Raw genomic sequence first — 13,864 nt, 5'->3', positions numbered from 1 at the left:
CAACTGCAGATTCATAGACATCAAGTTTCTCGAGGAGGAACTCCACCTGGAAAATACCCAAATCAGCATATCACAAAAGTGTCAGAATATTAGACCTAGGCACATTCTATTACATGCCCGAACATGAGCATAATCACAGAGAGGCTTATAGACAAATTTGTCAACAAAAAAACTCATCCAATAGATAGTTACTATAGCATAGTATCACGGGTTAGAAGTCCCGGTTTCTCACAACCTAGAAAACACATAACAGCTTGAACATCCATAAAGCCTAAGAAGTGCACAAGGACAAGGCCAGTTCTTAATCTGGAAAGTCCAATGTCTGGGCAGGCCTAGACGGGCCACAGACAGCCATAATTGGTCCAAAATCAAGTAGACCTCTTCACTTTTGGACCCAAATGGAGAGGATCCTGATCGAGTATGCAAAACACCCTCACTATCTTGCCCGGCACATTTATACACAAACCAGATAAACACTGACATGATTAACAGAATTTTGTGTGTGTAAAATCATGGAGATTCTGCCTAAAAATGGTTAAAGAGGGAATGACTAAGTCGTACCTTCTTGTCAACATCAGTTAAGTTGATATTAGATATCTTTTTTGAAAGGTTTTCAGGAGCCTGAAGCTCTTCCATGATCCCCGTGGCATGTTCTATGCAACTGTTGGATCTGCACTCATCACACAATGTCTTCAACTCTTTGATCATCGCCTGCTATAAAGATAGAGCCGATCAAACTTATATTCATCTTAGTGCTCATTCATGAAAACTGGTATATGGTATGATAATAGGTCAACTAATTGAAAGTTTCAACTCCAAAAGATCTGTCTCCCCAGTTGCATGGGTAACCAACGGACAGACTAAACAGATACCTAACGTAGCTTGGCTATACCCAAGATACATCTGACAAAAGGGTATTAATTTAAAGTACAAAGGTCCATATTGTTAACTCAATGTTTATGCAAACACATTGCCAAAAATAAAAGGCCTACAGTAATACGAACCTCGTCACCATTATTCACAGATTGAAATTTCTGTAGGGCATTCTCTGCAAGGGAGCGAGCATGGCAGTACAACACATAAGCTTCTACCCTCTTACCGGCCAAGCTATATGATTTACCTAGAAAGAAACACCTGCGAAAAATCGGAATGCGTATAAATTATTGAATAGACAATATCCCTTGACATCCAGAACCTTGGTTGTTTGTTTAAGCAGAAGAAATTTAATAAGCATGAAACCATAAACAAGATATAGTGAATCTTTGACAACATTGCCAAAAAAATTTCCAAATGGGTGAAGAAGACAAAAGACACGTAATTTGGTTACTGCAGAAAATTTAAAGGTCAATCTAAGTACAAGAAAACCACTTTGTGATTTTAGTGTTTACGTAAGAGTTCTACAATGGCAAGAGAAGTAATCATGATACATGAAAAATTAGTGTTTTAGGCCTTATGGTTTTGTAGAAGATAGGGATGTCCCGATTCCAATATTTAATGAAACATAGGTGTCATCTGAAAAAACAAACACAGACGCAATCCCCAGAACATGGCATTCATGAAGACAATCATGCCAAAGTTTATTATTATGTATATAAATAAAATAGAAAGAGAAGTATGCCAAAAAAGACCTCTCTGCCCGGAAAGCCTAACTTTTTAGTTCACATTCATCAACAAAAGTCACTTCTTCTGGTTTTCTGTCTCTTCTCGAGCTGACTAGATCTGATAGATCAGACGCATTCTGCCAAATACAACAACATTACACAAAGTATTCTATTTATAACATGAGATATCAGCATCTAGTAAAATTAACGGAGCGTTGATGAAAAGGACTTGGGCTAACTTTTATTTAATGAAACATCATCCTAAACTATTATTAATAAAAAAGGCTTAAGCTTTAATCATAAGAACATAACCCAAGCTCTTAAAAAACAAAAAATGCGGGCTTAACTAAAAGCCCAACCCGCATAACATTTATTATCCCAAAAATGACCCTGACGGAAATAACCCAAGCCCATTACAAATATAACGGTTACTACATTCAATCCACCACTCCACCGCCATTAATTGCACCAACCACCCCTACAATTCGGATTCCTTTCCGCAAAACCCAATTCCAAATTTCAAACCAAAATCTACAAGGACTTGCCAAGAACAACAAATTCCGACGAGCAACAATGGCAGAAGAAGAACAAATTCTAGCCGAGCAACAAGTTCTCAACGATCAACAACTTCAGAATGAACAAGAAGCTCCCTAGAAGCAACAAGTTGCCTCCAAACAAAAGGTACTAAACTGAAATCCTTGTTTGCATGTTATTGATTCCATATAATCTATCAATTTTAAATTAGAAACTGCATTTTGATAACTAATCAATTATTTCTGAAACTGAAATTCTATGTGTTCACTACTATTTTTCAATTTCATGTTTAAGTTTAGGATAGTTCAAACAATACTGTGTGTTATTTTTGCCTCAAATCCATAGTTCGTTTGGGTTATATTGTTTTAGATCAATAAACCATGTATATTTTGCTAGATCTCATAAAAATCAGGGGTTATTTTTCATCAATTTGCTAGAACTCATAAAAATCAGGAGGAGAAGGAGAAGGTGAAGGAGAAGAAGAAAGGTAGCAAGAGCAGGAGCAGGAGTAGAAGAAGGAGAAAGGTAGCAGGAGTATGAGCAGAAGAAGCAGAAAGGTAGCAGGAGCAAGAGCAGGAGCATGAGGGGGAGGGGGAGGAGGAGGAGGAGGAGAAGGAGAAGGAGGATGAGGAGGAGGAGGAGGAAGAGAAGGAGGAGGAGGAGAAAGGTAGCAGGAGCAGGAGCAGGAGCAGGAGAATGAGGGGGAGGAGGAGGAGGAGGAGAAGGAGAAGGAGGAGGAGGAGAAAGGTAGCAGGAGTAGGAGCAGGAGCAGGAGAAGGAGAAAGGTAGCAAGAGGAGGAGGAGGAGGATGAGAAGGATGAGGAGAAGAAGAAGAAGAAGAAGAAGAAGGAGAAGGAGAAGGAGAAAGGTAGCAGGAGCAGGAGTAGGATGAGGAGGATGAGGATGAGGAGGAGAAGGAGAAAGGTAGCAGGAGCAAGAGCAGGATGAGGAGGAGGAGGAGGAGGAGTAGAAAGGAGAAAGGAGAAGGAGAAGGAGAAGGAGAAAGGAGAAAGGAGAAAGGAGAAGGAGGAGGAGGAAGAGGAGCGGGAGCGGGAGGAGGAGGAGGAGGAGGAGAAGGAGAATGAGAAGAAGAAGGAGAAGGAAAAGAAGAAGGAGATGAGCATGAGCAAGAGAAGGATCAGGAGTAGGAGCAGGAGGAGGAGAAGGAGAAAGAGATGAGCAAGAGCAAAAGAATGAGCAGGAGAAGGAGCAGAAGCAGGAGGAGGAGAATGAGAAAGAGAAGGAGAAGGAGAAAGATAAGAGCAGGAGCAGGAGCAGGAGAAGGAGCAGGAGCAGGAAAAGGAGAAGGAAAAGGAGAATGAGAGGAGCAGGAGCAAGAGAAGGAGAAGGAGAAGGAGGAGAATGAGCAGGAGAAGGAGAAGGAGGAGAATGAGCAGGAGAAGGAGAAGGAGAAGGAAAGGAGGAGGAGGAGGAGGAGGATGATGAGGAGGAGCAGAAGAAGGAGAAGGAGGATGAGGAGGAGAAGGAGAAGGAGATGAGCAGGAGCAGGAGCAGGAGAAGGAGAAAGAGGAGGAGAAGGAGAAAGAGGAGGACAAGAGGAGGAGGAGGATGAGGAGGCAGGAGCAGGAGAATGAGAATGAGGAGGAGCAGCAGCAGCATGAGGAGGAGGCAGGAGCAGGAGGAGGCAGGAGAAGGAGAAGGAGGATGAGGATGAAGATGAGGAGCAGGAGAAGGAGCAGGAGCAGGAGCATGAGAAATGAGAAGGAGAAGGAGCATGAGAATGAGAAGGAAAAGGAGAGGAGCAGGAGTATGAGCAGGAGAAGGAGAATGAGAATGAAAATGAGCAGGAACAGGAGTAGGAGAAGGAGAATGAGAAGGAGCAGGAGCAGGAGGAGAAGAAGCAGGAGCAGGAACAGGAGCATGAGCAGGAGGAGAAGAAGGAGAATGAGCAGGAGCATGAGCAGGAGAAGGAGAATGAGAAGGAGCAGGAGCAGGAGAAGGAGAATGAGAAGGAGCAGAAGTAGAAGCAGGAGCAGGAGCAGGATCAAGAGGAGGAGAATGAGAAGGAGAAGGAGAAGTAGCGGGAGCAGAAGCAGAAGCAGGATGAGAAGGAGGAGGAAGAGGAGAATGAGAAGGAGAATGAGCAGGAACAGGAGCAGGAGAATGAGGAGAATGAGGAGGAAGAGCATGAGGTGGAGCAGGAGCAGGAGAATGAAGAGGAGGAGCAGGAGAAGGATGAGGAGAAGGAGAAGAAGCAGGAGCAGAAGCAGGAGAAGGAGAAGGAGAATGAGCAGGAGCAGGAGCAGGAGAATGAGGAGAATGAGGAGGAAGAGCATGAGGTGGAGCAGGAGCAGGAGAATGAGGAGGAGGAGCAGCAGCAGGAGCAGGAGAAGGATGAGGAGAAGGAGGAGGAGCAGGAGCAGAAGCAGGAGAAGAAGAAGGAGAATGAGCAGGAACATGAGCAGGAGAATGAGCAGGATGAGGAGGAGGAGGTGGAGCAGGAGAAGGAAAAGGAGGAGCATGAGCAGGAGAAGGAAAAGGAAGAGCAGGAGCAGGAGCAGAAGGAGGAGAATGAGAAGGAGGATGAGAAGGAAGATGAGGAGGAGAAGGAGGAACAGGAGCAGGAGAATGAGAAGGAGCAGGAGAAGGAGAAGGGGCAGGAGAAGGAGAATGAGAAGGAGGAGGAGAATGAGCAGGATGAGGAGGAGGAGAAAGAGAATGAGAATGAGCAGGAGCAAGAGGAGGAGATGGAGAATGAGAATGAGAAGGAAAAGGAAAAGGAGAATGAGGAGCAGGAGCAGGAAGATGAGAAGGAGAAGGAGGAGGAGGAGAATGAGAAGGAGAAGGAGAAGGAAAAGGAGAAGGAGGAAGAGGAAAATGAGCAGGAGCAGGAGAATGAGAAGGAGAAGGAGAAGGAGAAGGAGAATGAGAAGAAGAAAGAGCAGGAGCAGGAGGAGGTGAAGGAGAATGAGGATGAGAATGAGAATGAGAAAGAAAAAGATAAGGAGAAGGATGAGCAGGAGCAGGAGCAGGAGAATGAGAAAGAGAAGGAGAATAAGAAGGAGCAGGAGGAGGAGAAGGGGAAGAAGAAGAAGAAGGAGAAGAAGGAGGAGGAGCAAGAGCATGATGAGGATGAGCAGGAGGAGGAGGAGGAGGATGAGGAGGAGGATGAGGAGGAGAAGGAAAAGGAGAAGGAGAAGGAGCAGGAGCAGGAGGAGCAGGAGCAGGAGGAGCAGGAGAATGAGCATGAGAATGAGAAGGAGAAGGAGAAGGAGCAGAAGGAGGAAGAGAAGGAGAAGGAGCAGGAGGAGAAGGAGAAGAAGCAGGAGAATGAGAAGGAGAATGAGAAGGAGCAGGGGCAGGAGAAGGAGAAAGAGAAGGAGCAGGAGGAGAAGGAGCAGGGGCAGGAGCAAGAGAAGGAGAAAGAGAAGGAGCAGGAAGAGAAGGAGCATGAGCAGGTGCAGGAGAAGGAGCAGGAGCAGGAGCAGGAGAAGGAGAAAGAGAATGAGGAGGAGAAAGAGAAGGAGCAGGAGCAGGTGCATGAGGAGGATGAGGAGGAGAAGGAGCATGAGCAGGTGCAGGAGGAGGATGAGGAGGAGAAGGAGCAGAAGGAAGAGAATGAGAAGAAGCAGGAGCAGGAGAATGAGGAGGAGAATGAGCAGGAGCAGGAGAATGAGCAGAAGCAGGAGCAGGAGAATGAGCAGGAGCAGGAGAAGAAGCAGGAGCAGGAGGATAAGAAGGAGCAGGAGCAGGAGAAAGAACAGGAGTATAGTACTATTATTAGCACTCCAAAAATATCATTCTACACTCTTCACAAATGTATTTTTCTTTCTAATTATAGAAAGTTTGGAGTGCCAAATGAGATTTTTGGAGTGCTAATAACAATTCCTTTTTTTTTTTTTTAACAAAGAATATTATCTACACTAAGGAGGAGGGTGTGGGCTTAGGCTCATAATAGGTTAGTAATAATGTGATTAAATTAGTTGTCAAATGATTGTTTTTTCTTAACAAACGATATTATATATACTAAAGGGATGGTGGTGGGCTTAGCCTCACAATGGGCTAGAAATAATGTGATTCAATCAGTCGTTCATTCAATATTATTTTCTGTATTTTTAAATACGTCCAAAACATCTTAAGAGGCGTATAATGCCGGTTATAAAAAAAAGGCATTTGCACGCAGATAATAATATGATTAAATTAGTTGTCAAATGATTATTTTTTTTAACAAACGATATTATTTACACTAAATGGGAGATGGTGTATTTAGCCTCACAATGGACTAGTAATAATGTGATTCAAGCAGTTGTTTATTGAATATTATTTTCTCTATTTTTAAACATGTTCAAAACATCTTAAGAGGCGTGTAATGCTAGTTATAAAAAAAGTCTTTTGCACGCGGATAATAATGTGATTAAATTAATTGTCAAATGATTGTTTTATTTTTTTAACAAATGATATTATCTACGTTAAGGGGGACGGGTGTGTTTAGACTTTAGCCTCACAATGGGCTAGTAATAATGTGATTCAATCAATTGTTAATTAAATATTATTTTCTCTATTCTTAATGTAAATTATATAGGGACTGATTTTATTATGTGAACTCAGCTGCTTCAATTGGTTTATGAGGGGTTTCTTCTAACATTATCTAACGCTATGTTTGGATGAAGAAATTTAAGATTACTAAGGAATTTTAAAATGACGGAAATTGAGATGAAGGGATTTTATTTTATAGAATTTGTAAATTTTCTTGTTTGATTAATCTAAAAGAACAATGGAATTGAGAATGGAATTTGTTAATTTTAAACTCTCAATTATAGAAATTGGGAAATGACACATATTTACATGGAATTTAAACTTGGGAATTGGAGGCCCCAAATTCCAAGTTTTTATTTTTCATGCGGAAATTCTAAATTTCTATGTTTATAAATCCAAACAAGGGAATTTGTGCATGTCAATTTATAAATTCTGACTTTTATCCAAATTTCAAGTTTATTTCCTTCATCCAAACATAGTGTAAGATTATTCATTTACTTGAAATATTTGACTTTCCTTTTGTCAATTTTCGCATATAAATACATTTAGAATGTGTAAGTCGCGCGTAACACGCTGTGATTTAAAAAATGTCTTCTACACGCGCATGAACACATGCATGAAGGCTAGTTTCATTTTTTAAATCTTTGGTTTTTGGTGTGTTTTTTTTTTTCTTCTTGAGACGTTACTTTATTTGAATTAGTTTGGTTTTCATTCTTTTCATGTTATAGGCTATCTAAACCACATGATCATTGTGTTATAAGTTAATGCTAGCAAAGTGGTCATTCAGTACTACGATTTGGTGATATTCTTTTTCATTTGTAAGTAAGATGTCTTAGTTCGAATCTCGTGAATGACGAATTCGATATCAAATTAAATTGTCTATTATGTGGTTTAACTGAATTCCTCCTTCCCATAATGTAAAAAAAAAAAAAAAAAAAACCCTAGCAATGCCTAAAAACTTGCAGGGCTTCCAATTCAAGACTCAAATGCACTTTGATGGAGTAAATGCAAGGACAGGGTGATGTGGCACGCCCGGCGCACCCAAATATTTTTGAAACCACAGCCTGACAAAAAGTGGGTCCTGCGGGAATCGAGGAAGCATGAGCTCTTATCCTATCGAGGATAAGCTCATCAACTGCCCAGCGGACACACAGTCACACTCCCACAGTCTCTCTCGCCTGTCGGAGAGAGAACACCCAAAAAAGGACAAAAAATGGCATCCTCCGCCTCACTATCCTCCCCACTCCACTTCCCCAACCCAAATCCCAGGCCCATATTCTCCCCAAAGCCAAACAAACCTACCACCCTAAAACTCCCCCACCACCGTCGTCAAGCCACTCTTCGCCCTCCCGCCTCCTGCCGAAGTCGACAGCGCCACAATTGCCGCCATTGGCGGCGGATCGATGGCCGCCCTCGCCGCCTCGATTTCCTTATCCGACCCGGAAAAGCGTCTCCGCCTCCAGGCCGAAAAAGTCGGCGGTGGCGACAAGGAGGTGGTGAAGGACTACTTCAACAAGTCTGGATTCGAGCGATGGAAGAAGATATACAGAGAGACGGATGACGTCAACCGAGTTCAGAGGGACATCAGGCTCGGGCACTCCAAGACCGTTGAGAATGTGATAAAGATGTTGACCGATGAGGGCCCACTTCAGGGGGTCTCTGTGTGCGACGCCGGGTGTGGGACTGGTTGGCGATTCCGTTGGCGAAGGAAGGGGTGGTTGTCACGGCTGCTGATATTTCAGCTGCCATGGTTGCAGAGGCTGAGAAGCAGGTGAGTTTTGAACTAGTGATTTTGAAAAAAGCTGCTTTTTTTGGTTTTGGGTTTTGGAGGGAAGTGTTGGTTTGATGGACTTGGGGAAATTGGCAATGTGGGTTTTGGTGGAATCGGAACTTGCTAACCTGCGTTGGTAATGGTTTTGCTCGAATGTGAATTTCTAACTAATTTTTGAAAAAAAAAATTGCTTTTTGGGTGTGGGTTTTGGAGGGAAATGTTGAATTCGGTGGAACGAAGCCGATTGGCAATGTGGGTTTTTGTGGAATTGGAATTTGCGAATCTGGGTCAGTGTTGGTGATTGTTTTGCTGGAAATTTGAGATTTAAATAAGTAAATTTGGAAAAAGCTGCTTTTTTGGATGTGGGTTTTGGAGTTGGAGTTTTATAATCTGGGTTGTATTGGTTGATTGTTTTGCTTGAATGTGAATTGCTCGTGGCTGTGGTTTAATCTCACACTTTTGATTTTTATGCAGGCAAAAAAGCAGCTTCAGTTAAGCAATGGCTTCTCGGCAGGACCAGTACTGCCAAAATTCGAAGTGAAGGATTTAGAGAGCTTGGATGGGAAGTACGACACGATGGTCTGTCTAGATGTTTTGATTCATTACCCGCAGAGCAAGGCTGACAGGATGATTGCACATCTTGCCTCATTGGCGGAGAATCGGTTGCTTATAAGTTTTGCACCAAAGACATTGTATTATGATGTGCTAAAGAGGATAGGAGAGTTGTTCCCGGGGCCTTCAAAGGCAACAAGAGCGTACCTACATGCAGAGGCGGATGTGGAGAGGGCTTTGAAGAAGGTTGGATGGAGGATAAGGAAGAGAGGACTAACCACTACACAATTTTATTTTTCGAGGCTGGTTGAGGCTGTTCCTGCTAAGTAAGGAGGAAAAGGCCATATTTGAGTTCTGCCTTTTGCTCTAACTGGTTGTAAGGCTCGTTTACTTGTAAGTTCTCATGAATCTCATCCTCTTTGTGTATGTATGGCTTTGTTCTCTTTATACTAGATGTTCATCTATCAATCTTATATGTATGATGACAATTTTGTGTTCTTCATATGAAATTTAAATTCATTGCCATCGATCCCAAGAAACTATTCTGAAATTTTAGTATCCTGCTTTCAATTTGCATAGCTAGATGGCAAAAATTTGCTAATTATAACAGTAACCAGATGAAACGATCAAGTTTACGAAGCTAACAATGATCTTTGTATCTCTTATGGAGTCTGATGTCGTCTCTAATTAACTACTTAAGATTAGAAGATATAAATTCGATAGCTTTATGTCAATAACTGGTACAAGAAGAAAGTAAAAATGAGCCTAGGATAAAGATGTGTATGCAGCTTCCTAAGTTTTTCGCTTTACCACAAAGGTTGATCATAATTTGTCGGCGATTCTTGCTAGAACATCTGTGACCTTGCCGAGAGCAACGAGTATGCTGTTGTTTTGCTCCTTCCTTTGTTCCCTCTCAAAATGGCAATTTATGTTATGAGCTTCAAGTTGCGCATTCAGCATGTTGCTGTTCCTTTCCAGAACTTTGATCAGCTGGTCAATGTTGCTGTGTTCGCTTTCATCTGTTGACACCCGCCTCTGCTTCCATTTCTCCTGATAAACATTTTCTCCAGAAGTCTTTGAGCCTAGACTTAGTTTCTCCTTTATTGCACCTGGAAGATAAAACACAACAAATACACAAAATACAAGTTGTAAGTTTGCTTCAATTCCAATGTATTATGTTTGAATAGCTGTTCAGATGGATCTTTGCATTTAGATGAAGAATCATAAACCCGAAAGCTTATATGATCATGATTCACGATTGTAATGAAATACGATTTCAGTGCAAAGAAAATAAATCACCTGAATTAGGCAGTGGAGTTGTGACTGTTTTTGTTGGACTGTCTTGCATAAGGTTTTCATTCTTTGATTTCTTGGTTGTCTCATCTTGCCCAGACTCCTCAAAATCTGAACTTAATCTATCTTCTGCCATATCATCTCGACCACCATTTAAATCTTTCTCAGGTCTCTCCTCCTCATCCTCTTCCTCTGCAGCCGCGTCCTCTATCCCATCACCATCCTTCGCATCTGTTTGCCCCGGCATAAACAATGCGAGGGGACAGGCTTCCATTGCAGTCACTTCCTTTCCAACCAACACGTTGTAAACCTCCCGATCAAAGAAACCAGGCAGCCTCCTCTCCCTCCGCACATCATTCCTCATCACCCAAAACGACTCGGCCTCCTGCTTTATCTGTGCCTCCCAGTTCCTGATTTTCTTAAAATCCACAAGCAGATTGCTCCATCTTTTCCTGCACTGAACAGGCCATCTGCTCACGCTGCGCTGCCTGCAGTAAGACGAGACCAAATCCCACTTGGGTTCAAAATTTTCTGTCCCCAACGCTGAAGTAGATCGCCGGCCCCTCTGGACCACATTCTCCACGATCCTCTTGCCTTCTATGAGGACAAAGGTCTCGTGTCGGGTCCATCGAGGGTGCCTCGTGATTTTGGTTTTGTCTTCGCTGACTAAGCTGCCAGTCCCGTCCGGCGTTTGCTGTTTGTCAGCTTGGTCAGGTCTGGGACTGGCAGCTTCATGTTTCATAGACTCCAAGTCCATCAGGAGACAAAAGGGTTTTCTTATCACACAAAGTTTTGGTTACAAAAGATGAGGACTGTGCTTTTTGGACAATGGCTTTTCTTCCTATAAGTATTTACAGCCATATATTGGAACTAAATCCTACAAATTAAGTAAAATTTACAGCCTAATCTTCTGGCTAATGGCGAATTAATTGTCTGCAACATCCCCCTTACACAGGTCACAGGTGCATCACGTGTATAGGCGCTCTTAGCGGAGAAATTATTTAGTGTAACCGTAACTCTGCTGCTTTGAATTACCAATCCAGTCATTTTGTAACACGTCTATATTTATTAAAATTATACGTTAAACACAATGAGGGTAGAAGTTTGTCGTCCACTAATGTGAATGAGGATCCTCGTCGGATCCTCTTTGTGAGGATCATGGGGATTCTCAAATCGTGTCCGTTTATTGTACATCATGTGTCAGAAATTATTTTAAATACTTTTATTTAAAATTAAATATTAATAATATCTTACGAAAATTATTCACACGATGTACGAAAACAAATACGATTTGAAAATCCGGAGAGGATCCTCACTCCACTAATGTTACGGCACGTGGTTTAGTATCATTGTTACAGTCACTATATGCGTACCTCATTTGCTTTTTGAGTAAGGAAAATGATTTCCGAGTGTTAAGTAAATCAAAGATTTTGGTGATTAATTATTTGGTATATCATTAATTTTGAGATATGCAAAAATCTGGGTTTGGAGACAAAAGGAAGATGCAAAAATGATATCACTTTTTTCGACCATCATTACATGGGCATAATACGAGGATAAACTTAATTATGAAAATATTAGCAGCTGTCCTAAAATTATTGGTTTAATTTGTAGACGTTACCCTACAAAAGACATACGTTATTGGAATTTATATTTAATCTAAAGATGAGAAAATGTCGCTTAGTACTATGGTCTAGTAGTTTTTTTTTCACTAGTAACGTCAAAAACAAATTTGAACTACATTATTGCTAATGTATTATTAGTATATATGATATCGTTTGTTCGAAAATAAAAAGAAAAAAAAGGGAAATAAATATGTGCTTCAAAATTTCTTAACCCATTTCAATTTAAGAAACGCTGCGTTTGATTCGTTTTCGCGCGCAATTGGTGCAAAGTAACGGAACCCTAGAATTTCCCAGAGAGCAAGAAGAGTAAAAAATGGAGAGGGAGGAAGACGACTCAGTGAGCGAGCTTCTCATAGATCGATTTAGACTCTCCACCATCCACATAAGCCGAAGGTGAACGCACGCATGCACTCTCCAAATTTCCATAATATTTCATTAATTTGGACGGCCCTGATTTCGTTTCCGGTTCTCACTTCTCCAAATTCCCCATTCGCTGCAGGGAAGCGAAACGCCATGGAGATTTCGGGGCCCGTGATGGCTTGCATTGCCGATTTGGCTTTCAAGTATGCAGGTATTTTGTCCTTAGCTTTGATCTTTTTGCTTTCTGCTATGCAATTAAGAATTTTGGGAAAATTGCGATGACCTTACAGTTTCGTTTAATCGATGATAGAACTGGCTGGAACAGAGTGGTGAGATTCTTGTGCTTGTGTGTTTGAAAATCGAATCAGAAATGCTTGCTAGAAATTTCAGTTTCGGAATTGGGTTTTTGAATTTTGATTGGAAAATGGAATGTCTGATTAGGAACTGGGTTACTGGGTGTAGAAATGAATTTTGATGCAAATGAATGTCGTTTGCGTGGACCGAAGCAATTCCAGTTAGATTCGTTAGTAGGAGGTGATTGAAACTCCAAACTGGACTGCCTCTTTTGGTAGGAATATTAGTTTCTGAATTGGGTTTTTGGAGTTCGATTGATAAATGATAGGTCTGATTTGAAAGTGGGATTTGAAGAAAGTTCTCACAGGATTAATGGGAGGAGAAATTTCTTTAAGGAATGCATTTTGTTTGAATGGACCGAAGAAATCCGATTAGATTTGTTGGTAGGAAGGATGGTGAGAGATAATGTGATGATTTTAAAATTGTCGAAAAAATTCTGATTAGATTTGTTGGTGGGAGAGATTGTGAGAGATATTATGTGATGGTTTGAAAATTGTGACATTGCTTTTGATGCATCATACAATTCACCCTAAGAATTTTTATGCCATAAATTTCCTGAGCTTAACAGTTCTTCTGAAAGATAGTTTAGATTCCTGCAGTGTCCTGTATGTTAAATTTCAATCATGGGTTACTAATGGAAGATTTGCAATTTTGCAAAGCAGAACAGCTGGCAAAGGACCTCGAGTTATTTTCTCAACACGGTGGTCGTAAAACTGCAAACATGGAAGATGTCATACTTTCTGGTGGGTCTTCATTCTTCAAGCCTTAGATTTCTCATTGATGTCACCCCCACCGAGATTGAATGATATAACAATGTGTCCCAAATTCTTATGAACCTAGTTATTATGTTCTGTCTTCTATATTTTTTTGTTTGAACTTTTTTCTTTGGACTCTGGAATCTGGATGTACTGATTCTTCATGGAAAACACGGTTTCAGTTCACAGAAACGAACATCTGGCCACCTTGTTGAGGTCCTTCTGCAACGATCTGAAAGCCAAAGAACCACAATCGCAGAGGAAGAGAAAGAAATCATCAAAGAGGGAAGACCAAGCAACTACCAGTGTAGTACATATTCCAGATTCTTAGCTTTGGTATGTCTCTGCCTTAACATGATTTACTAATGCACACCCGAAAATCGGATAGAGAGATCAATCCTTCTTGTCCAAAGTTTGATGTCTATGTAGGAAAAGCTGCGACTTGTTTGACCTTTTAGTAGCCTCCAACTTCTTCATCATGTGACTTTCTCAAGAATCCTGAGTAAATACGTATGAACAGCT

General features: G+C 41.5%; 3 protein-coding genes and 1 pseudogene across 3 annotated transcripts; 3 read left to right on the top strand and 1 right to left on the bottom strand.

Moving 5' to 3' along the window:
• Positions 1-3,704: 3,704 nt before the first annotated feature.
• On the top strand, positions 3,705-6,685 carry LOC137712310 (uncharacterized). The gene is made up of 3 exons (XM_068451411.1): positions 3,705-3,764; positions 4,187-5,862; positions 6,679-6,685. Exons 1-3 carry the CDS (start codon positions 3,705-3,707, stop codon positions 6,683-6,685), a joined length of 1,743 nt encoding a protein of 580 aa, XP_068307512.1.
• Positions 6,686-7,783: 1,098 nt separating this feature from the next.
• LOC137713620 (magnesium protoporphyrin IX methyltransferase, chloroplastic-like) lies at positions 7,784-9,491 on the top strand (annotated as a pseudogene).
• Positions 9,492-9,689: 198 nt separating this feature from the next.
• Positions 9,690-11,124, bottom strand: LOC137713619 (trihelix transcription factor ASR3-like). Its single transcript, XM_068452942.1, has 2 exons — positions 10,255-11,124; positions 9,690-10,064 (listed from the first exon to the last, which is right to left on the bottom strand). The coding sequence occupies exons 1-2, from the start codon at positions 11,003-11,005 to the stop codon at positions 9,778-9,780; spliced, it is 1,038 nt and encodes a 345-aa protein (XP_068309043.1). The 5' UTR covers positions 11,006-11,124; the 3' UTR covers positions 9,690-9,777.
• A 1,063-nt stretch (positions 11,125-12,187) lies between these two features.
• LOC137713621 (protein MHF1 homolog) lies at positions 12,188-13,864 on the top strand. Its single transcript, XM_068452943.1, has 3 exons — positions 12,188-12,444; positions 13,250-13,330; positions 13,525-13,864. Exons 1-3 carry the CDS (start codon positions 12,279-12,281, stop codon positions 13,671-13,673), a joined length of 396 nt encoding a protein of 131 aa, XP_068309044.1. The 5' UTR covers positions 12,188-12,278; the 3' UTR covers positions 13,674-13,864.

Source organism: Pyrus communis, chromosome 13 (genome assembly GCF_963583255.1).
Source record: "Pyrus communis chromosome 13, drPyrComm1.1, whole genome shotgun sequence".
NCBI classification, from domain to species: domain Eukaryota; kingdom Viridiplantae; phylum Streptophyta; class Magnoliopsida; order Rosales; family Rosaceae; genus Pyrus; species Pyrus communis.
Note: the sequence above shows the minus strand (reverse complement) of the source record. Positions and strands in the feature narration are given on the sequence as shown.

Coding starts and splice junctions, on each gene's coding strand:
- LOC137712310 (XM_068451411.1), top strand. CDS start 3,705: ATGAGGAGGCAGGAGCAGGAGAATGAGAATGAGGAGGAGCAGCAGCAG. Junction 3,765..4,186: donor AGCAGCAGCATGAGGAGGAG/GCAGGAGCAGGA, acceptor TAGCGGGAGCAG/AAGCAGAAGCAGGATGAGAA.
- LOC137713619 (XM_068452942.1), bottom strand. CDS start 11,005: ATGGACTTGGAGTCTATGAAACATGAAGCTGCCAGTCCCAGACCTGAC. Junction 10,065..10,254: donor AACTCCACTGCCTAATTCAG/GTGATTTATTTT, acceptor TTTATCTTCCAG/GTGCAATAAAGGAGAAACTA.
- LOC137713621 (XM_068452943.1), top strand. CDS start 12,279: ATGCACTCTCCAAATTTCCATAATATTTCATTAATTTGGACGGCCCTG. Junction 12,445..13,249: donor TTTGGCTTTCAAGTATGCAG/GTATTTTGTCCT, acceptor TTTGCAAAGCAG/AACAGCTGGCAAAGGACCTC. Junction 13,331..13,524: donor GGAAGATGTCATACTTTCTG/GTGGGTCTTCAT, acceptor ACACGGTTTCAG/TTCACAGAAACGAACATCTG.